Here is a 25,491-nt window from a genome sequence, read left to right on the forward strand (position 1 = left end):
TTTTAAAGGTACAAGATATAATGAAGTAATAATGTAAGTCGATTCAGTGATCGTGATATACTGATACATTTATTATTTATATATATTTCATATCTTGAATTATTATTTAGTTGCATTATTTAGTTAGATATTTAGGGATGCATATCTTTTTCATATCTTTTGTCTTGCTCATTAACTTTGAATCCACTATTATAAATAGTGGACATTGTTATTCATTTCATTCAATCAAGAAATATCAATTATCCTTCTATTTTATTTTCACGCTTTTATTTCAATTCCATATTGTTCTTGGAGCTGATCCCGGGGAAAGCCCGTGACGTCCATCTTTATCCTTCCCGTCGTCGACCGTTCGTCATCGCCGGAATCTTGTTAAGGGAGTGCACCCTTAACAATTGATGCTTTCATTGTCGTACTCATGGCTTGTTACACCACCGAGGATATTGTTTCTCTATGTGACCGGATGACGGCTTTCTGCAATAGATTAAACATGAGATTGGACGCGATGGAAGAACTTGAGCAGCCCGTATATCATCCCCCGCACCATCCGATCAGAGAGTTCGATCAACAGCCATCATATCCACATCCACAGGATGGGCGACTCTACCCACAACATCATCCCTACCAAGCTCGTCAGCCCACTTCCTAGGACCCGCCAAGGCTGCGCCATGAAATTACGTATCAGCAACCATCGTCCTATGGGCCAGATTTGTATTCGCCACCACCGCCCTCTTGTTGGGACCTGCCAAGATTGTGCGCGCGGCAGGGATACTCACCATATGATCAGCCTTATCAACCGCCTTAGCAGTCACACCACACCGCGCTCAGACAACCCACTTGCTGGGATCCGCAGCCTATCCGGCAACAACAACTCGGATTTCAGCTATACGATCAGCCCCAGGCTCAACAGACTTATTGGGAACCACCACTAACAGCAACCATCGCTGCAAACCAGCCTCACCAAGACTACCAGCAGCCACCACCACAATCGCGATCAGATTGCCCGCCACGACAGCCAAGTCTAGCACCGCCTTTTGAGCTGCCGTCACTGCTAGTGACAGCGCCACCATTGGCCTCTGATCTGCCTCAACAAGCTGCAGTTCCGAGCTCAATAAAGGAGTTAGAAACAAATATGCATGAATGTGAAGAGAGAACGGAGATTCAAGTCCATGTTGATGAGCACAAGGCTGCATCAGAGACAACAAAACATGAGCTTGAAGTAGGAATAGAAAATAGGAGAAGGTTGTTTACGGATGAGCTTGGAGTAGAATCTGAAGAATTGGTTCAGAAAGGAGGTGCTGGACTAGGTGCATTTGTTGGAGATGAAGTTGCATATGTCATTCCAAAAGGTTTGACGAAAATTGTCGTTCTCTATGTAGATTTGCATGTCGGTGATGTTGCAAGTATGAAACATCATCAACATCGCTCGACGCTGATGCACAGTTGATCCCTCCGCGCATTGACACACATTGTTTGAGTATTCTTGAACGCGTTGACATGCTCCCCGTTGTAGCCCTGGAATATCATGACCACAATATTATTTCAAAGTCTGCCGTGACTCGTATCCAACACGGTCCTCCATTGGTGATTTTGGAGGGATATGATGAAGGAAGATGCATATTTATTTGGTGTGCGTTTGATCCAGGAGGGGAGAGCTCGCCAAAGCTTATGTTCGCGTCGCTCTTCGTTGTGTCGTGGTTCCCACCTTGAGGACAAGGTGGATTTTAACCGCAGGGGAGTTGATACATTTATTATTTATATATATTTCATATCTTGAATTATTATTTAGTTGCATTATTTAGTTAGATATTTAGGGATGCATATCTTTTTCATATCTTTTGTCTTGCTCATTAAGTTAGAATCCACTATTATAAATAGTAGACATTGTTATTCATTTCATTCAATCAAGAAATATCAATTATCCTTCTATTTTATTTTCACGCTTTTATTTCAATTCCATATTGTTCTTGGAGCTGATCCCGGGGAAAGCCCGTGACGTCCACCTTTATCCTTCCCGTCGTCGACCGCTCGTCATCGCCGGAATCTTGTTAAGGGAGTGCACCCTTAACATATACTATGATACATAAATTAATTGATTATTGAAGGGAAATTCTTTAATTACCACTAATCAATAAATTCTCTACATGATTTATTTTGTTGTACATATAGCCACGCCTATGGTAGAAATCGCACTTGTTTTGTTCGTTCACTCACAATTGTAAATGGCAAAGCTATCTTGGCGTCAATCTTACTATGCTCTCATCTCAGGTAAAGTATATTAACAAATTTTTTTCTTCTTTTCTTATCAAATCATCAAATTTACGTCGAGAAGTCCCATTAAAGTGATTGAATTTTTGGAAGTCTTCAAATACTATTCCTCAGGGTCGTCATACACGCCATAGACTCAGGATTTTTTAAAACGAAGTCAAACAATATTGTTTTGAGATTGGTTAAAACTTAAAAAGAATATTTGTTTGAAATTAAAATTTCACTCCAAAAGTTTGTCTCTTTCTAATTCATTCATTCACTTTATATTGTACGGAGTAAATCATTTCCACCCAATAAATACTCTCTCTTCACTCAAATTATGGTTTTGATCCTCCACTTATACATTTATTCTTCTATCTTCAATTAATGAAGATTTACATATGCATTCTAAAACGCAACCACGTCAGCTGATTGGGAGCCAATCTTGAAGCATTTGCGATATGGCCGATCTTGTCTCGAAACGCTTAAATTCAAGGCAATAGGGTGTTCATGGTTCGACTAACAGTATTTCATATTTCTCTTTCATAGTTTGGTTTGGTTTGGTTTGGTTGTTGCATGAATACTACCCTGTCATTATGCACTGTAAACATCTACTTAGGCTAATCATCCACACATGATTTCATGAATCGAACAATTTGCAAAAGGGTGGCCATTCCTGGGAAAAAGAAAAAGAAGAAGTAAATTCTCTAATTTGTTGTGATTTTGTACAATTTGAAACCATCCCCAAGGCTCATCGATGATCCTATTTTGATTTTTAGTGATGAAGAAAAAATAACTACTGTATAAAGATAAAAACAAATAGTTAAAAAAAAGAGAAGATATTGACAAAGAGAAAGAGAAGCATATGAGATTGCTAAGATTAAAAAAAAAGAGCAATGCGGGCGGAATGAAATAAAAACAAAAAAAACAAAAAAGAGAAGTGGACAGAGAAAAAGAAAATATAGGTTGGGAAAGGGAAAAAGAATCCTTAAATTTTTACTTAACTTTCCATGTGCTTAGTAATCAGATTAGTTTCCTTATTTTTAAAATAAACCAAAAATATAAATTTAATAATTAGGAATAAAATTACTTTTTGTATTTTCTCCAAACATTGAAATTTAACAATTGAAAATCAAAATTAATTTCCTATAGCAGAATCCATGTCAAACTAACATGGCCTTAGTATTTAATGTAGAATTGTGACTTTCCATTGTGTATAAAATGTAGTCGTAGGAATGTCAATCAGGTCAGTCCAGCAGGTTTCGGGTCAATCCTATTCGGGTTGCGGGCTAATCGGGCTGGAATTTTATCAGGTTACAAATTTTCAGCCCTAACCCTAATTGTTCAGGTTTCGAGCTAGTCCAGTAGGTTAATCGGATTTAAAGCAACTAATGTAAATAATTTTGTGTATATTTTTATTCTACTCTCTATAATGAATTAATATATATATATATATATATATATATATATATATAAAGCATATGATAAAATTAAAATAAACATCCATTAATAATTTTTTAGTCTCCAAGAATATCTCCTCTTTCACTATTATCAATATCATTAGTAAGGAAATACATCTTACATTTAGTACTATAAGTTAAAGATTGGAAATGGAAATCTATGAATCATTTTTAATATTTAGTTATGAATTATGATTTTTGAAAACCAATAACATTGGTATGGTTGAATTTATTTTAAAGTCGATATCAAAATTCTCATGCAACGATGGAATTTTACATAAATTGCTATAATTAATTAGTATATGGTTTTTTATTATTATTTTTAATATTGCATATTGGAGATAAATAATAAATTAATGTGATATTATGAGAGATTATCAGCGACTTCAATTCATCTTAATTGAATTTAAACTTAAACTAAATTAAATTCACAATTAACAGTTATATGAAATTAATATATGAATATTAATTTAGCGTCCAAACTGAAACTAGAAAATCATGATTACATATTTAATGAAGCAAAGGTACGTAATCAAAATAACCAATAACATTAAGAAAAAAGGAAAAATCTGCCTACACGCAGCATATTTTAAACACTTAAGAAAAACCAAATTTTGGTGCAGCCCAGCGGGCTGGCCCGTTTAGCTGTTTATTCGGGTCATCCCATCGATTTCGGGCTAAACTGACATCCATGTATATGTATATTCGGGTCATCCCATCGGTTTCGGGCTAAACTGACATCCATGTATATGTATGATAAATACAAAGTAGATATATTTTTTATGGTCTATCCAATTTGTTATGATACGGAGAAATATTTTATTTCAGGATTGCTAGTGTCCATTGTTGTATACATTTTAGATATCATAAATATAGGGAAGATACTTTTATAATTATCGTTACAATTTAAGACAAAAATGCTTAAACCAAAAGAGTAGTGAATGAGATAACAAAACAGATTATAAGAGAAGTTCAACTAAACAGCGATATGAAAGACCTTAACTAGCAACATCGACAAAAGTAAGTGGAAGCACGAGTAGTATAATATTGGGTGTTAAATTTTTCTTGAAAATAAAGAATCACTAATATAGAATCCATCATACTACATCATATCTCTAATTACATAGTAGCAAAAACCACTTAAAATTAAAAGAAGATGCTTGTATTTCATTCCTAGCAACAACATAGAAACATGACATAAATCATCAAATATAGAATAAATTTGTAGGTAAAATTCCCATTTAAACCATATAGTTTGAGAATTTTTAATTGATAAACTAATTAGTACACACACAACCCATTATTTTCTTGCCATTTTCCCAGACTATAGAGCAAGTGCCACACTGTCTCTGGGGCAAATCACAGCCATTTTTTGCACCAGTCTTGAAGCACAAGAAATCGCAATAGGTGAGAATGCACGGATACGGGTCATACGATACGAGCCGACCCGATACTGGACTCGGCCCGACCTCGAATAATATTGCAAAAACTAGCAAGCAGCAGCACAAGGATAGTCCCATTGTTTTATTTCCACCCATTATCCTCGACTTCAATTTTTATTTTGAATTTGGAATAATGAGAAAAGTGAATGAGAGATGTGATTTGGAATTGAACTGGGATTGACATTTTATAATAAACTCAAGGTGGTGAATGATTAAATTAAAATTCTTAAATTGTTTAAACCTAGGGTATGATTGCAGATTATCAATATAAATTTGTGTAATACTATATTGAATATAAATTTGGCAAACACCGTTAATTAGGTAATAATAAATGTTTTATAGTAGTAGTAGTAGTATTTTGTTTGTAATTACTATTTTAATACGATTATTTTTAGTCAACATGACCAGACAGGTGAATGTCATTTAATTTCGCACAATATTATTGAGTTTTACAGATAACAAATAATAGAATTTCATATATTCAAACAAATATTCATTGCTCAAATTAACATTTGATTCGAGAAATCAATGACTGACTTTGAACAATCACAATATCTCCAAATATTTAATACTATTGTTTGTCACTTGTCACTATTGATATGTTCTTATTCATGTGATTCATGTGCCAAACTATTATTATTCTTAAATCTGTTAAAATAAATAGAGGCGAATATATAAATTTATTCCGAGTGAACCTTTGTTTTCTCTTGTGTGAAATACTTGGTAAATGAGAGAGGAACGTTGCCATATGTGCAATGGTGGATAATTTTAAAACTCAGCTAATGGTATTTGGATAATTTTATATTATAAATATAATTTTATTAAAATATTATTATTAAAATAGTATAATTGAGAATTTTAGAAATTTGTCTAATGTTAAAAGTTTTAATTGATGAATATATGGCTAATTCCTCTCGATTCTTGATCTTTGGTCCTAGGATTATATCTGTTAGGATTCTGTTAGGATCGTCGACTGCAACATTAGTTTGATATTGTCCGCTTTGGGTCAAGCCCGCACGGATTTGTTTTTGGGTCACTCCCAAAAGGCCTCAAACTAATTGGGGTTGGATAGGAATTATATACACCTTCCAACTTCCCCTACTCATCCGATGTGGGATGGGTTTGTACCCCAACAAACCTCCTCTCAAACCGAGACCACATCAGGAACGCAGTCGACACGAACATGGGTCGTTCCAGCCCTGGCCCCTGGGTCATCCTGGGCCCGACTCTAACTCTGAGTCCTTCAGGGCCCGACCCTAACCGGGGCTCATCCAGGCACAACCCATAGCCACCTGGGCTCTGATACCACTTGTTAGGATCGTCGACTGCAACATTAGTTTGATATTGTCCGCTTTGGATCAAGCCCGCACGGATTTGTTTTTGGGTCACTCCCAAAAGGCCTCAAACTAATTGGGGTTGGATAGGAATTATATACACCTTCCAACTTCCCCTACTCATCCGATGTGGGATGGGTTTGTACCCCAACAGATTCTACTTCTTACAAGAGATAAAAGCCGAGCGTAATACAACCCAAAGAAGGAATACAAAAGAATGAACAGAACCGAAATTACAATGAAAAAAAAAATCGAAACAGTAAGACCGTAAAAGTGTTTAGCCAAGTCGAGGAGGCCTCTTTCCGCAAGACGAGATACGCCCGGTAGTGCTCTCGGTTTGACGTGTTGTCCCCAAAGATAAAACGGCTACGTCTCTGGTGAAGCAGCACCGCAATCAACAGAGCTTCGACGAACTGGATGGAGGAGAGGGCAGAGCTTTCGACAGAAAAACAATGCAGGAGAGGGGGAGAGCTTATGATGCTATATGCTTTGTGAATGTTATGTAGAGATGCATGGAATAGCTAGCCTATTTATAGGCTCAGTCCACTGTTGTGGGTCAACAGCCATGATGGCTGTCACCATTGCGAGATTGTAACTGCCGAACGTTACGGGCGTTATAAACCATTACGAGAGCTGCTCCTTGACGCATCGGGACACGCGCGCGTCTAGGTTCGTGACGACGTGGACTTCATCACGTGTCAGCCTCGTAGGCTCTTACCGCGTCATAATGACGATATGTCATCCCACTTGGCTCGCTGGCGTGGAAACGTTGGTGGTCAAAAAAGAACTACACCAACCAGGCGGCAGCGGGTGCGAGGCGAGCGGCTCGCGGTGCGCGTGTGGGCTCTACAGCCCATCTTAGTCCACTAGAAATATTACATGTAGTAATCCCACTTATTAAATACTTGTTTAATAAGCTTCTAATTTTCAATGTGGGATACTTAATTAATCTCATGGCTTCTCTCATAGCTCATTTAATTAACTAGTAATTATTTCGCAACTTTAATCCATTATTTCTCACTCATCGAGAATCGAATTTGAGAAAATGAATATATAACGGTCATCTACTCCGAACGTAGATCGGCGCTATATTATTTAATTTCGCAAAATTAAATGTCTCGTTGGAAGTATTCTTGGTCAAAGTCCTTTGACCGGAACGATTCCAACAATATCAAGGAATTACTATAAGAGTTTTCAAGATTGTTTAATAGTATAATAAATTTGTGTTAAATTGTGTTTTATTTTATATAGAAAACCTTATCAGGAAATAGTAAAATATTTTTTTGGCCCTAGTTTTCCACCTGGTCGTTGTTTGTATATTAACAATATGTTTAATTACTGAATACTTTTCTTATAAAATGTCGCTATTTTTGGTTTTTTAAAACTACGATGAATCTTGAAGTCAAACCAATTTAAATAAACAAATACATTTTCAAAAATATAAATATCACAAGGAAAATAATATATTAAGGTCTAGAAAAATAAAAACTTATAGTTATAATTAGTGGTCTCCGATTTGCTCCGTCGATTGTAGACAGGGGCCGGCTTCAACAACTATCGAATCTAGATACTGTATTTTGAATATAATATTTATGTTTTTGGTACTATAGGGGAAAATCTCTTAAGCTCCATTTGGTACTATAGATATTGTGTTTTAGAAATCAACCACAACACACCTAATGCATGCTTACATACACAACACACACTGCACACACACATATTGCGCGCACGCACATACACGTATATTGCGCAGCGCACATACAATACACACTACACACTGCACACACACATATTGCGCGCACGCACATACACGTATATTGCGCAGCGCACATACAATACACACTACACATACATATTCAAATAATATACACACACATAATGCACTCTTATATGCACAAAACACACTGCATACACATTATATACATATTATGCGCACACACATAAAATACACATAACGTCCGCACACACACTATCAATGGCTGACACAAATTTTTATACTGGGGGTTCAAATTACTATTAACGATAATTGCATATTTTTTAGTGTCGACGGTTCTAGAAACAACCCAACATATTATGAAGCTGCGAGAGAGATGAATAGTTTGAGGGAGCAACATAAATTAAATACACATACGATGAAATGTTGACGTTGAAATAATTAAAGAAAATAATTTTTAAATTAATGATTATTAATTTGTGATCTTATAATAAAAACATTTACATAAATAATGAAAAATAAACAAAACTTATAGTGTAAGAAAATAAAAATTACTACTATTAATCAATTAATTATTAGTTAATGGACTATGAAACCGAAAACAACATCAAAAATTAAATTAGTTACGAGAACTAGGGAAATACAAATTCAAAAAAAGATAGTAAAAGTTAAAATGGAACCGGACTTAGAAGAATTAAGCAAGACAAAATGCCAACAAGAGGAATCGAGAACCTATGATCATGTGATTACATGACAGCCTCGCCAGCTAATTGAGCTAACGAATTACTTAGTTAATCATGTATAATTATATCTGATATAGTAAATAGCCAAAAGGGGTGGGGTTCCAAAGAACCCCCATGACTCCTAGTATCCGTCTCTGCACACTATATACATAAACATACAAAGACACACTGCACATACGCGTACACAATACACACTGAGTCATACACACACAGTACACACTCATCACAATAACATAACGCGCATGCACACACTCGTATACTATACACACACTACACACAGTGTGGGCACACATAATACACACTATACACACACAAACACTATACACACAAACATATAAAGCGTACAATTGGATACACACATATAGCGCACAACCACTTCGCATAAGCATACACAATACACACATTTCACATATACATATACATACACACATTACACACACAATAGACGTTGCACATACACACTACACGTCTTGAGTGTGTGCATTGTGTGTAATTGCATACATAATGTGTGCAGACGCGTGTATAGTGTGTTTGTGTGTGCACAATATGTATATTCAGTTATTATGTGTATCGTGTGTGTGCAATGTGTATTTTTGTGAGTGTTGTGTGGTGTGCAATGTGTACTGTGACGATTGTAAATGTGCACAATTTCATTCAAATTCAGTGTCATACTCATATAAATTACTTCCTTATACCAAATAAAGTATTTGAAGTTAAATAGGAATCAGTTTCATATGGTTCTAATTCTAAGGGCATCCACAATGGAGGCCTATCTCTGGAGCCCATCTCCATTTTCTCCTGCCACGTCAGCAGACCCATCTCAGAGCCTATCTCCCTGCAATGAGAGCTCATCCCTTAGCCTATCTCAGAGCTCATCTCATTTCCACATCATCACTATTTTTATATAGTTCACTTTTAATTGTTGGTGTAAATTAAAGACAACATAATATATGAAAAAAACAAATATCATTAAAAACAAAATAAAACATTCTATATTAAAAAACAAGATAAAGATAGATAAAAACATTGGAAACAACGGAAACACACATCAACCGGACTCGGGTTCCGGTCGTCCTCATCGACAAGACCCATCTTCTTCTACATCCCTTGGATGGTGTTCCAGATGGACTTCTTCACTGTCGATGCTTGGCTTTCATGTGCATGCAGTAGAGGCCCACCATCGATTGTGAGAAGGCGGCATTGCCCAATGCACTGTCGGCCTAGACCTATGCGAATTGGGCATCCGTCCCGCTGGACTCTGCCTTCCCCTTCCTTGCCTACACTGCTTTCCCGCCGATTGGGTGCTGGGGAGTAGGCTCACTGGGCGTTTGGTCCTCTGACAAGTCGATAGAGTTCGAGCCGCCGCTGCTGTAGCTCCCAGAGACCATCAGACGCGTCCTCACCAAACGTTTCTGCAACGCCTCCAACATACTCGTTTTGAATTTGGGGAAATCCTTCAATTGAAGATATGTTTCCCAGAACTTGAACCATTTTGCATTGACCGTGAGCCTAAACTCCTTTAGCGACAACTCTCTGACTGTGAATTCGTTCTCTCCACTACGCATGTCCCTCAGGTTATCATCATAGATACTGTGAAAGTTAGCGCACTCGAAACACCACGCGTCTCCAATGCTTGCGTAGATCACCAGGCTTGTGTGTACGGGCTCCTTTGGGCTTGACTTGTTCGTATCTTTGCGTGATACGCCCCCAAAAATCTTCTCCCCATCCGTCCACCCTCAGACGTCTCCCCTACTTTCTCCTTCTTCTTCCCATTCGCCGCCTTGGACTTGGCCCAGGAGGAGATGGCTCCATGTCCGATACCTCGTACTCGTCGGTGCTGAAGTTAGCGTCTCTAACCGGAACTTCAGTTTCCGGTTGAACAACGGATTCGTTAGTCCCGGGGGTACCAAACACGCTTGGGCTCATTATTGGGCGGTAGACATCAACGACGGAAGTGGTGTGTTCATCGGTCTACCGGCACTGACGTAGCCGCTTTGTGGGAAGCCGACGTAATGGGGGCCGTTGAAAAAAGGGAGACCTCCTTGGCACGGAATCTGGTTTCCCCCCATTCCAAACTAGGAGAATTGATTTCCCACCACGAAGACGTTTCCCGCATGAAATTGGCAGCACCTCGGAAATTGGCTACCCCTGCGAAATTGGTTTCCCGCAACCAGGTTCGAAAATTGACCTCCTTGGGCAGCAAACTGGTTCCCATCGTAGGAATTAGTGGACTCATCGGAATTCATTTTCTTTAAAGAGAAGTAAAAAATTGAAATTGAAGAGTGATTAGTGAATTGAGAAATGAGGTATATATATTGTGTAGATGTGATGGATTAAATAAAAAAATGGTTATCGGCCCGACGACCTCGCAATGGAGGCCGATAGGCAAGCCGATAAGGGCCCATAAGCCTATCTGCTGGGGAGATGCAACAACCTTGAGGTGGAGGAAGAAGGGAGTGATCATCGGCTTCCTCTCCGTAATGGGAGCCGGTGGGAGCCGATCGCTCGGCCCTTGTGATCTGCCCCCACTGTGAATACTATAATGGCTGATAGCCAAAAAATACAATCAATATAGGACAATTCATCTTTACCACTAACTTTGAATATAGTGAAAAAATGCATGAACTTTTAGCGTGTAGTCAATTTTCTACATAAATTGAATCCAATGTAACATGCCGCGATGTCTAAAACAATATCATCTTGATTTGGTGTGACATATAGGCATGTCTAATTGGATCAAAATGACATTGTTTTCCAAAAGTTAGATTAAAATCCAAATATATATATAAAAAATACACTCAATTAACCATGAAAACGACATCGTTTAGATATACGACTTCTCAATTAAACAATAATTTTTTCATGTCAGATTCTTGTCATATTTGTCATATACTTAATCGTGGGAAATTGATTACAAGTTAAAAGTGCATGTATTGTTTAAGAGCATCCACACCGGGCGGTTGAGCGCAGCCATCCGTCCGACGGTGCCAGCGGCGCGGCACTCGCTACGCTCTTGCCGCTGGTACGGCGCTGCTTTCCTTTGGCTGATCCCGACGTCTGGTTCCCGATCATGCGTGTATTTGCCCATCACTTGACTTACGAACTGGTCGTTTGCATATGTCACTGATAGCTAAGCTAAGCTATTCGGCTAGCTCTGGAATTGATAGACCTCCGATTTCTTTCTCAGTCGATGGGTGACATTCCTCTCATTTCCGAATCCAGGAATCATTTTGGTTTGTTCCAGGCGTACGACCCTATTACCATGGCAATTTGATTTTTTTTTTGGAAAAATTGGATTTTAATTAAAAAATCCGATTAAAAATAAAAAAAAATTCCCACTTCCCAAAAAATTATATCCATTTTCTACCCACTTTTAATTTATTTTTCAATTTTTTCTCCAAAAATACACATTTTCATATATAAATACTCTCACTTCCACACCAAAAATTCACACCACACTACACAATTCTCATCTAAATTCTCTCATTTCTATTCTTACAATTCTCAATCTTTCTTTCACTCACAACAAAAAAATGTTCGGCTCCAACGATTACCCCTCCGGCTCCCACGGTTGGAACCTTGATTGGTTCGGTTCACAACCATTTCCTAGTCCGGAAACGGAATATTCGGCCCTCCTCAAATCCAAGGTTACCAAGTTCCGGGTGGCTACCGGCCTTACCCGGTCGTCGACCAAGATTCCCCTGAAGGGCAATACGGGTGGACACCCGAACCACCCGTACCTAGAGCGGGAGGGAGCGGCCCCTCTCAAACTCCTCCTCTTCCTACTCATGGTGTCCGCACCCCGTACACTCCGGGGAGAGATGGAGCAATTACTCAAAGCGTACTTGTCAATCTCCGAAGATCCGGAGGTTGGCACGAACCAATCCGGTGACCATTATTGGTGGCGCATCTGTCGCCGGTACAATCAAAATCGGCCGGCTGGAACAATCGAGCGCAACGAGAGTATGGGGCGCAATGCCATATACAGAGCCAGCGAAGAAATCCAAAAGTTCCAGGGGTATTACCTCCAGGAAGAGCGGTCAGCGGGGAGCGGCTGGAGCGAGCTTGACATCATCAGTTCCGCCTTGGCGACCTACCAATCCATGAACTATAAGCCGTTCAAGTACCTCAAAATTTGGCATGAGACGTGGGCGCATCTGAAGTATAGGGGCGACGTATCATCCTCCTCTAGCTCCTCCTCCAAACGGTCGAGGTCGGTATCCCTATCCGACGCTGGCTCCTAGGATGTGGCTAGCCAACTTGCCGGAGCTCACTTGGGTAGCCCCGACGCCTGCCCGAGCAGTTCCCAACGCCGGCCGCAAGGAAAAAAGAAGGCGGCGGCCAACCGCCGTCGCGCTGCGACTCCATCCGCCCCCGCTCCCGCTCCCTATGTGTCACCTCGAGATGGTGGGGGATTTTGGCCCAACTCAATTTGGCCGATAGGTCAACTATGACTCATGAGCAACTTCGATCGCATGTGGCGATGATACGGGGTCTCCAAAGAACATTGGGGGTAGAGCCGGATGAATAGTCATCCACGGGGGCAATTTTTATTTTTTAGGTGTTTAATTATGTAATTTTTATTTTTTAGGATTTTAATTATGTAATTTTTAATTTTTAGTACTTTATTTATGTAATTTTTAATTTTTAGTATTATGTAATTTTTAATTTTTTTTAATTTGTAATATTATTCCGGGTATTTTTAATGCATTTTAATTTTGTGAAAATGTTTTTATTTAAATTGAATAATAGAATGGTGAGATCATTGAGTTTGTCCTTGCGGAAGAGCACGGATGTGGGTGTTGTGCTCTTGTCTAAGAGCAGAGAGTAAAAGTGGGACTGAGTACACATCCATGCTCGTTGGCAAGAGCACGGATGTTGATGCTCTAACCACATTCAAAGTAGGTGGTATAAAACAGAATTGTCCTATAATTGATATATTTTTCAGCTGTTAATCTAATTCTAATTAAATTCCAATTTCGTAAATCGACTCGTAATTGTTATTTAAAGGTGATTTATAGATACAAATATAATTTTTATGATATCAAGTTTGAGTAATTTTCAAAATTGACCCTTAGAAAATAGAGTTTTTAACTTTTTTGGGTTCCTAAGTAGGAAAAATCATGTTTCAAAGACTACAGAAAAATATAAAAATGATGTTTAAGTGCATCAATTGACTATTTTGCCGTTGAAACTACGAAGGATATATGAATTATTTTGTTTATCTCAGTATTACGTTCTTACACAATTATTATCATTTAAGTCCATCTCAGAGATTTTTTACATTAAAGTAAATATTTGGAGTACATAATATTACTAACAAATCGAGTTTATATTATTTGCGGATATTTGGAGTTGTTAGAAGCAACTCCTTAATGGTTGAGATTTCAGTCACTATTTAGTAATGCATGTTGTAATTTTGCCATTTTGGTCATATTGTTTATTTAGTAAATATTAAATTATTTCATTTAGTATGACTAGTTTAATTACAAAATAAAAAAAAATCACCTAAGAATGGTAGGCTAAATCTAGTCATTTAGCGGCAAATTACCATTTCACCATTTATATATTTTTAATTTAAATATGTTTCCACTTTATATAAAACGGGAAATCAACACAAACATGCTCTGCTAAAGCCTAAAACTGGATTTTGTGTTGTAGTTTGCTGTTTGCTGCCTCCTTTTCTCTCATCCAAATCAAGAGATATAGTATAATCGGATGACGTGAAGAGATTTTCACTCTAAGAAAATGGCGTGTGCAGTTAACGACGACGACCGTAGCAACGACAATCCAGTGATTGGATTGCAGGAGCCAAGCATCGATACCGACAAATTGAGCTACGAGATTTTCTCCATTTTGGAGAGCAAGTTTTTGTTCGGCTACGACGATCAGCACCTCTGGTTACCAAAGCCGATTTCAGTGCAGCCGAAGAGCGCCGAAATTCAGGCGGAGAAAAATCAGAGGGGGAAAATCTGCATCCTGAGCATCGACGGCGCCGGTATGCGAAGCATTTTGTCTGGCAAAACGCTGTCGTATCTGGAAACCGCGCTTAAGAAGAAATCGGGGAATCCTGACGCCAGAATCGCCGATTATTTCGACGTCGCCGCCGGCACAGGCGTCGGCGGCATCTTCACAGCGATGCTCTTCGCCGCGGGCGATCAGAACCGTCCGATTTTCCACGCGGACGACACGTGGAGGTTCCTCGCTGCGGAGGGGAAAAAGTTACACTCGCGGAGTTCGAGGAGCGGTTTTCTCAAGCGTGTTTTTAATACATCCGGCGACGGTTCGTCGGCGGCGGGGATGGAGAAGGCGATGAAGGAGGCGTTCAAGGACGAGAGGACCGGCCGCAGCCTCACGCTGAAGGACACGCTAAAACCGGTTTTAATCCCCTGCTACGACCTCTCCAGCGCGGCGCCTTTTCTGTTCTCGCGAGCGGACGCGCTCGAGAGCGACAGCTTCGATTTCAACCTATGGGAGGTTTGCTCGGCGACGGCGGCCGAGCCGGTGGTTTTCGATCCGATTTGCATGAAATCGGTTGACGGATTGACCCGGTGCGTGGGGGTGGACGGCGGAATTGCGATGGGAAACCCTACCGCGGCGGCGATCACGCACGTGCTGCACAATAAGCAGGAATTTCCGTTTGTGAGAGGAGTGGAGGATATTTTGGTCCTTTCAGTCGGCGCGGGTGGGCAGCTGATGGAGGGCAGCTTTGACTATGAGCAGGTCAAGACGTGGAAGGCGAAGGATTGGGCGCGGCCGCTAGCACGGATTTCCGGTGACAGCGCGGCCGAGATGGTGGACCACGCTGTAGCCATGGCGTTTGGGGAGAGCCGTAGCAGCAATTACGTCAGGGTTCAGGTACGCAAAAGGCGAAATCAATTAATCAGCTGATTCAACGCAACTTTTACCATTAAAATCCTGCTAAATGAGTAATGATGAAATCAATAGCTTAATTTCGTATAGTCAAGAGAAAAAAAATTGGGTGGGGAAACAGGCTGGATTGAGATGGGGAAATTGTTATTCGAATAACATGTGCCAGTGGTATTTTTGGGAGCATGCAATTAAATTCTGTGTGGTTCTTCTGGGGATAAATAATGTGAAGATGAGTGAAGGAAAAGGAGAGTTCAAACCAGGTGAAGAACGTTGTCGTTTGATGCAACATGCCAAAATGCCAAGTGCCAACCATAATTTCAGTATTTTGACACTGACATCGGTTGCAGTTACGCGCATTCTGTCATGAAAATGATCATGATCATAGCTGCAACGTATCCGCTACTCTGTTTTTAAAGCTAAATTTTACAAAACAAAGGTATTCAAACTAGTTAATTCCTCTAATGCAGAAGACTCTTTTTAACTCACAGGAATTCACATTATTGATCAATTTCAGTTGAACATATTCTGCACCATTTTGTTAAAATTAGTAGCAGTCAGAAAATGATGAGATTGGAAGGGAAAGAGCTAAATTACACGCCGTTTGTAATATTTGTCATTTTTATTGAATAATCCCATTAGTATTAGTATAACTAGTAGAAGTAAGAGGATGATGAGATTGGACCTTGGAGGGGAAATGCTAAAATTATACTACACAGTTTACAATTGAGTCATTTTTTTAGATTTTTCACCAAGTGTGATTGTGATGGGGTCCTCAAACTACTGGAGATGGTAATACACGCACAGAATGTGACTTGAGGAAAACAATCATGGTCTTTTATCTCATGGAGAAGGGGACTATGTAACTACTGTCATTTGACTTGAACTAGCTTGAAACTGGTATGGTATGGGATTAATTTCCTACTATTGAAATGGTCCTGCCAGTCATTTACTGCAATGGTCCCATTACTCCCTGCATGACCTTGCTTAATAAACTTCTCACTCTATTCTACACACACATACCATATATATGTATATTTTTCAGGTGTGCATTCTATGGGTATATTTATTCTGATGCCTGATATATACGGCTTGGGATTAACTAAAACTAAGAAACATCTGATTAGGGAGTACTAATTTGGATTACTTTGCAAGATTAGTTATAATGTTATTGAATTGCATAATTTTGAGTAAAATGGGTAATTAGTGAGTGATATAGATGTTTAGAAAATCCTAAGCTCACTTAAAACATTTCTATCAACAGGCAAGCTGTTCCAGCTTCGGCCAATGTGGTGCAAGTGTCGATTCAGACTCCAGTCCAAGTAATGTAAAAGTGCTAATGGGGATAGCAGAGGACATGCTGAAGCAGAAAAATGTAGAGTCTGTCCTCTTCAGTGGTAAGAAGATGGGAGAGCAGAGCAACTTGGAGAAACTCGACTGGTTTGCCGACCAACTTGTGCTAGAGCATCAGAAGAGGAGTTGCCGGATAGCTCCCACTGTCGCGTTCAAGCAACCAACGAGCAGGCCTTAAGCGACTTCCGGCAATTCACAATACTCATCCAGTAAAGCAAAATTAAACGGTAAACTTTCTCCATTTCACCACTACTAGTACTAGCATGACATATCCTGCTAATATCTATCAGGCCACATCATAAATTGTTTTCTATCTTAACAATATGAATTTGTCAATGCTCATCACATTAAGATACCAAGCCTTGTCTGTTTTCTGGTACCCCGTGGGCTCTGTCTTGTCATTTCTACGGAAATCAGAACGCTTTTTTCTAAAACACTGTTAGAGATGAAAAGTCACATCCTAAAATCCTAATCTTGCTGTCTGCCTACCGACACTGCTTCTAGGAAGTGATAGAGAGAGTTGGGATTAATCCTTGTTAGTAGACTCTAAACATATGTTTAGTCACCAATTATGTTATTGGCATTGTTTATAACCCTTAGTTTTAGACATATATATTCTCGATCAAGTCGATTTAACAACTCTAGGCTTGGACCAAGTCCTATTTAGTCTCTGTATCTCAGTAGGGCCTTGCCATTTTTTTGGTGGGAGCCATTGTGATAAATCTTAGTCATGGACACAGCCATCTTCCTATAGATAATATTGGCCCTTCATAGTTGGCCAAAATCGTGAAGAAAAACACATTTCATTGAAATGATATCTATTGCCGACAGACATATATTTGAAGTACAGTTGTCGTATACTTGTGCAATATGTAGACAAATCAAGAAAAGTCGGTAAGCTTTGGCCGAAAGTGCTACTGCTACTTATGTAAGCAGTAGGTCTAAATGGTTGAAGTTATACACATAAAAAGACAAACATTGAACCATAGATAGACATCTGTCCTGTAAAAATTTGGAAAGAATCTAGCTACAACATCATCATCAATGAACACTGGTTTCTATTGGAGATTAGTGGGATGATCTTGAAACCTAGGTAGTCAAAGAACTCCTCCCACTTTTGTAGCTTGCTGTCTGAACTAGTATTACATTATTTTAATATATTAATTGCATATGATTGAAATATTACGAGTCAAAAGATGGTCGTTTTTGAAAAGAAGATAAAGTTGAAAAAATAATGGGCATAATTTACTGAGTTTGCCTGTGAAATTAAAAACAGGAAAAAATTACTGTGGTGTGAAAAATTGAGGAGCAACAGATTAAAGCATTGAACATGATGTCTAATCTAATGGTTTTGTGTGTTTGAATCTTCTTTTTCCAAAGAGCAAGTGGTTCTCATTCTTGGAGATTTTGTGACTTTGTGCAGGTAAATGTTAAGAGGAAAAACAATGTAAAGTGATATAAATATGTATAGCAACTTTCACATTTTGAGAAGGATAGGAGAAGTGGGGTCTGAGTTTGTGTTGTGAAAAAAGGTTGTGGGTGGGATTCTTTGCCGGCCAGCGGCGGAGAATGGTGGAAGCCGCCACACCACGGTGGTCTATGGAAGTTGTACTACCTTTTTCTCTTTTTTAATTGGATGATGTAATGAGTACTCCTATTCTATCCTAAGTTCTTCGTGGTTTATCTTTTTGAATTTCTATATTGATGATATGTCACATATGTTATATTTGTTACAAAAAAATTCTCGAAAACAATGTCTTTTATTGGGGACTTTGGGTCTGTCTCATTCAATAATTTAAATGGGAATGGATGTGGACTTTTGGTCTGGAGTCAAGTGGAACTTTAACCGAAACTACTCTTAAAGCTGTTTTTTTACTATGATATTTTGAGTTGTATTAATATGAAGCACATCAATTTGTCACATATACCAAACTTGTAATAACACAAGCAAGAAACAGAACAAGATATACAATATGGTTATCCACTTCAATGCTCAATCAATTATGCCTATAGAGGTCAGGTCACACTCACATTTGCAAGAGGCGAGAGACGGAGAAACCGAGTCAGAGAGATAGTAAATTAGGGCTAAGTGAGTTGGGGGCGCTAATGTAAGAAACCAAATATCGAATGTTCATTGATGTAAGAATCGAAAACCGAATGGATTGCTAATTAGTTGGTTATAGAATTCATCGGTTTAATTTAATCGATAACCGGGTAAGCAACTCTACATGTTATATGCAAGTTGGGAGAGGTAAAATTGCAGTAGACATTGCAAACCATCCAAAATGATTGTACTTATTCATAAATGCATTATAAAAATGTCAATTTCTGGCATAGTTCCAACACATAAGTGAGGAGTGGTATAAGTCCAAATTTGTAATAACTTCGGAAACGGAAATCGGAACCAACGCACTTGCCTGTTTTTAATAATAGTGTGAGGGGGCTACATGCACTTTGCTTCCACTACTAATTTATGGATAAATACAATTATCCAATACAATTAACATTAAACAAAATGTAAGAAGAACAAATTTTCAGCATGCCTACGTTTCTTTGATATTTAAAATCATAGTAATATACTATTATTTTTGTTATTAACTTGGTTGATTTTCTATGAATTATACAAAGAAGGTTAACAAAGATATAGTAATGAATTAGCCCATATAATAATGAGATTAAAGCTTTCAACGTGGAATAAGTATAGCTGTATAATAATTGTTGTAAGATTTAATTTTATCCAATCTTTTAAAATAAAAAATTAATATACTCCCTCTCTCTGCCATTAGGAGTTTCATTTATGGGCGACACAAGTTTTAAGAAATGTTAAGAAAAGTGGGTGAAAAAAAGTTAGTGGAATAGGGGTCTCACTTGTATATATTAGTTTTAAATAAAATGGGAGTGGAATGCGTTAGTGGAAGGTGAGACCCAATTACCATATACGGTAAAAGTGAACCGGGACTCCTATTTGCGGACGGACTAAAATGGAAAAAATGAGACTCATATTCGCGGACAGAGGGAGTATTAGTTAGGATAAAACATTCCTCTTTTTAGGTTGATAGAAAGATACTATAACTCACTTTAAGCTTATCCTTTTTGAACATTTACAAAAACTAAAAAACAAATCCTTTAATAACTGAGAGTAATTATTCAACGTATGATTAAGATATGACATGAAAAAAGATGGTCTAAATCTAAAAAGGACAACCATTTAAACCTAAGTTAATTTTGCGATAATGGTGTTGATTAAGACAAGTGGGACACAAGGAATTCCAATTACGACTATCTATACTTCTTTGCACCACTAACCTGCAAATTGCTTCTTAAATATCAATTACTACAAGACACCGAAAGTGATGAAAAAGAGATAAAGTTACACGATTTTAGAAGCACACATTTGTTATACATTGAAAGAAGAAAATTAATATTTCTAAAGAAAGGGAGAGTGACTGATTAATTAATTGTAATGATTTTATATTGGCGCATTTACTTGACCTCTAAAATGGGTTGCATTTAATCGACTTTTCTTGAAAATATTTGTATCTATAATCTATGTCTTAATTGATGATGGTATTAAATTTTCGAATGAAACAATATTTTCTAATCGAAAAAATCAACGTTATATTTATCTAATTCAAATTACTATCAACACAAGCATTCCATGTCATATTAAAAAAAACCAATAAAATTTGATATATAGAACTAGGATAATCGTTCCCGACAAACTCAATCACACTTTATTTTTGATAATTCAACCATTGTGAACTATAACTAAGAGCTATGCTCTAACACACATAATCAGATACACACTCAGCTTAATTTCTACTGACTTGAACTTCCGACTTATTAGTTAAAGAAACAGTATATCTTATTAGTGAATATTTTAAAATTAGATTGTGATTTCCCTTCCTTGAGACAAGTTCGGCTATGTGTGCACCCTTATGGCGTGTGTTGGTCGTCATCGTTTTGGACTCGACCTCGACTCATCCACAGCCCAAACTCAGCTCAAACCTGACCCAAATTTTATCGAAACTTCATTTTGTAAAAATACTATACTAACATTTATTGTGCATAGCCTCGGGCGCGCCATCGCCCGCCCATTGTGGGTGCGCGGACGATGCCCGATGCATCGTCCGCGGACGATAGGGCATCGTCCGCCCACTGTGGGCGATGCGGACGATGCAACGCGTTTTTGTTTTTATTTTTTAATTCTGAAAAATTTATTTATATAAATACCCCCTACCCCACCTTTATTTGTAACTTTTCCATTCACTTTTCCATACTCAAATTATACTATAAAATGGATTCCGATAAATACCCAAGTTCGAATAGTCCGATGTTTGGGGGTGGTGCACGTTGGCCGGGTACAGACCCTGACGAATATCGGCCGTTCGACTCCAACATGCAATGTCAGGACCCGCCCAAAGCCGGATACCTCCAGGGGATGATCGATGAGCTGGCCGCATGTTGAGACTTTTGTAGAGTAGTCAACTTTTTTTTTCATTTCTAACTCGTGTAAAACTTTTTTTTTAATCAATGTAGGATTTGCCGTTTTTAATTAATCGTGGTATTTTTTAATTATTTTGCATTGACATATTTGAAAACATTTAAATTAATTAACAAAACAATAGTGAAACCTATAGGGTGGCCTTTAGGGCGGCTTATAGGGTGCCCCACTACAGGTGGAAGGGTAGAAGGATAAAATACTGACGTGGCGGTGCATAGGGCGGGCGTTAGGGCGCCCCATTGCTGATGCTCTAATACCCGTATGTTAAAATAAAAATGATTGTTGTGTAAGTGATTGTTATTTAAATAAAAGTTATTTTTGTTAGAAATAAGAGTGTTTGTGTTGCAAATGATTTAATTTTTATGTAATTTATATCAATAAATAAAAATATAGATCTTCAACAAGATATTAAATCGGATTGGGTAGGGTCGCGTAAAAATGGAGTGCACCCATGTTTGCCTCTTTTTCTATAAATGCAATCCCGAAAAACAGTTTTAACTAAATTTATTGTTATAATTTATATCCATTCTCCAGCTTAATTATTTGCATATAAATTTATGTTTTAGATAAAAACTGAAAAATGGACTTAGATACAGAATCCATTCTATCGGGCTCTCGAGATAAAACCCATGGAAACCGCAACTTTCTTCGGCCCAGGGTTATTTTTCTGGCCCACTAAGCTTGAAAGGTTTTGCTTTTATTTTGTTAACGCAAACTTTCTCATTAAAAATACTACCACCATTATACTATGAATTTGATTCTCATAACCTAGTAATGTAAAAATTTAGTGCCAACTCGATTAAGGAAACAGAACATATGGAGTCCGAGCTATCGTATGTGGAGTCGACTGACTGCTCGAAAGGCCGAATTTAATTGAATTTTACGCTACTCATGGGACCATCTGACCTTGTGCAACCTCACCTCGACTTTGTTCAAAGAAGAGACTCGCTATACAAAATATAATCCTTGAACATTCTGTGAATTTACCTTTGCTCATCAAGTTCACGGGATCAAATTCACGAAAACCCATTTTTTAGTCATGGTTTAAAAAATTCTATCTGTCATTAAATGTCACATATTATTATTTAGGAATGTTCATTATTAAATGTTCCATTTCACTCATGTCTTTTTTTTTTTTTACCGCTGTGTTTCACTAGTTATTTCTTCTTGATTCCCTTGTAAGAAACTCTCTAATTTGATTTTATTCTTGAAAAACTTAACTAGTGATATCAAACAAACAAATAACCTACATACATATTTCAACACAAATTTCTGTTCCCAGCCTTATCGCTCTCTATAACTGGATAACAAGTGAGGTAAAAGGCAGAAAATGTTCTTGGGCTAAAATAACACCAATAACAAGTTGATGCTACAAATTCTTTCACTAGAATAGGTACATATGTCAATAATGAATGTCTTGTACTACACAAACATATGTACATGTGGATTCATCATTACAACTTGCACCCCCTAGCCTAGTACCAATCACAACCCACTAACCCAATAAACAAACATCTAAAATATGATCCCATTTAATCTAATTCAAATTTTGAGAGTGTGAAGAATAGAGTCTGCTTTAAGTAGTCTGATCACAATGCAAAAAGAAATGTGATATAGTATTTCTTTTTCTTTTTTTTTGTAATATTTCTTTTTAATTATTTTTCTTGACCTCCTTTTTAGACAAAGCTGATATATGCAGGGGAATGTTCTCCACACTGCATACTACACTCACTGATGGGCGCTGTGTGTGTCTGTGTAAGCATACACACACACATGCATGCACATGATGAGAGAGAGAGAGAGAGAGCACCCAAAATCCAATTGGTTTCAGGAGATCTCCAGGAAGGGGTGGAGGTGGTCCCTTTTCTTGATGCCACAAACCCAATCTATGTCCTTTTTTGACCTGCATTGACTGTGTAATTTTATTCTCTACTAACCAGCCACACACCAACAAATAGAGAGAGAGAGATAGTGTGATTAAATTTTGAAATAGTATTCATTTTCTTGTTTTTGAATAGGTGGTGGGAGAAGTGGTCCATTGCCCCATTCCCTCTCAATACTAAATGTTACAATGATTCAATTGGAATCCCAAAAGCCCAGCAAAAGCAGCCATCATATGATAACAAAACCCCTTTTTCCTACTCACACACTCCCATCTCTCCACATATCACATACCCCTATCTCTCACAAACATGGGAGTGTAATGTACATGGTTGTATCATGTATGTGTGTCTTCAATTAACCAACCATATACTAATACAAATAATGAAATGAAAAAAAATGAAATATGCCCTCTTCCTCAAGTAGCTATCACACACACACAAAATACACAGCGTTAGGCCCACACTAGGGTCTATGCAGATGGACCTAAAAAACCCTAAGCATCTCCACAGATCCATCTGTTTCACTTTCCTATATAATCACAGCCCTTAGCCTCACCTTCCCAACTAATAATTTTGAGCACATCTTCACCCCATTACTTTTTTGGTTTTCAAATTTGTATCTATCTACCCACATAGTAACCACTATCATCTACCTAGCTAGCTAGCTAGCTAGATATATAGCATCTCTGATCAAAATCTTGCTAGTAAAAAAGTTTGGGTTTCTTGAGATCTGATTGGCCAAGCACTACATACATATGTCCAATATATCTTGATATTGCATTGTTAGTTGCTGCAAAAATAAAAATAAATAAAGAGTACTTATTAAACAAAAACAAATCATCATTATTAGTAAATCAAGAATGAAGCTTCTGTCAAATTGATGTAATTGTATGGTACATAAAGCGATGAATTATAGAAAACACACACACAAACACACATATGTGTGTAGGGGTTGAAGTTGATTGGGCAATGCAAAGGTTGTAACTTTCATGTTGTCGGTTTATACAAAGCGTGGATGCCTTATCGGGAGGTGAGCGCAGCGAATAATTGCAACATCTCTCAAAAATTAAATAGTATTTCAACATTAATTAATCAAACTAATTACTAAAACCTATCTCATTTTTAAAGTTCTAATCTACTAATTTAAATGAAAATAATTCGTAATTTGAAGAAATTAAATAGATACGTACCTTGGAAATTTGGATCAAGGGATAAACGGGGAACAATTATCTTGTATGTGGCAAAATTGAAAATTGCAACACATATATAGAATGTGTGGATATGCTTGGCTCCTCATACGCCATCCACGGAGACCCATCGATTTTTCCGATGAGCTCTACAAATGGCATACAGGGAGCCAGGCATATATAAATAAGCGTGTGTACGCATCGATTCCACTATATGTTACGCGTGTTTTCTTGAAACGACAATAAAAAACAATGTTCGCCGAGCACCAAATTTTACCATACGAAGCAAGTGAACTGATCAAAGCCATAAAAAATGATGGAACAGTGGAGAAAATAGGGCTCAAAACCAAATTAAAGAATGGCAAACAAATCAAACCCACAAAAACCCTTTTCAACACCTTCTAAAACACACACTAAAACACACAGAAGAAGATGGCAAGAAACAAGCATGGCCAAATACTCAACAAAAGAAAAGGGAGCTCCTAATTTCATGTGGGATTGCAATATTGAATCACAAAACCTGGCCATTAAATATAGACAGACGTAGGGTGGGGGTGGGGGTGGGGTGGGGTGGGGTTGAGGGTATGAAGATGAAGAAGAAATAGGGTTATGTTTAGTGTCGACCCAATTTCCTAAGCTCACTCTCTTGTAGGTTTGAAATCTCCTTTTTCTGGGTCGTAAAGTAAAGCTTGCTTTTCTCTTCTGAATCTACTTTGTCTTCAAGTGTTTGGACGGCATGGATTCCTCATCTCTCTAC

The 25,491-nt window shown here is 38.0% G+C and overlaps 1 protein-coding gene and 1 long non-coding RNA gene across 2 annotated transcripts; one reads left to right on the forward strand and one right to left on the reverse strand.

Annotated features, from left to right (window-relative positions):
• Positions 1-14,488: 14,488 nt before the first annotated feature.
• On the forward strand, positions 14,489-18,853 carry LOC121780471 (patatin-like protein 6). Its single transcript, XM_042178109.1, has 3 exons — positions 14,489-15,795; positions 17,072-17,387; positions 18,584-18,853. Exons 1-2 carry the CDS (start codon positions 14,686-14,688, stop codon positions 17,336-17,338), a joined length of 1,377 nt encoding a protein of 458 aa, XP_042034043.1. The 5' UTR covers positions 14,489-14,685; the 3' UTR covers positions 17,339-17,387; positions 18,584-18,853.
• Positions 18,854-23,293: 4,440 nt separating this feature from the next.
• Positions 23,294-25,491, reverse strand: LOC121779390. Its single transcript, XR_006045800.1, has 2 exons — positions 24,738-25,491; positions 23,294-24,337 (listed from the first exon to the last, which is right to left on the reverse strand). It is a non-coding gene; the product is annotated as an uncharacterized LOC121779390 (long non-coding RNA).

This window comes from Salvia splendens, chromosome 19, assembly GCF_004379255.2.
Source record: "Salvia splendens isolate huo1 chromosome 19, SspV2, whole genome shotgun sequence".
In the NCBI taxonomy this organism is placed as follows: domain Eukaryota; kingdom Viridiplantae; phylum Streptophyta; class Magnoliopsida; order Lamiales; family Lamiaceae; genus Salvia; species Salvia splendens.

Coding starts and splice junctions, on each gene's coding strand:
- LOC121780471 (XM_042178109.1), top strand. CDS start 14,686: ATGGCGTGTGCAGTTAACGACGACGACCGTAGCAACGACAATCCAGTG. Junction 15,796..17,071: donor GCAATTACGTCAGGGTTCAG/GTACGCAAAAGG, acceptor TTCTATCAACAG/GCAAGCTGTTCCAGCTTCGG.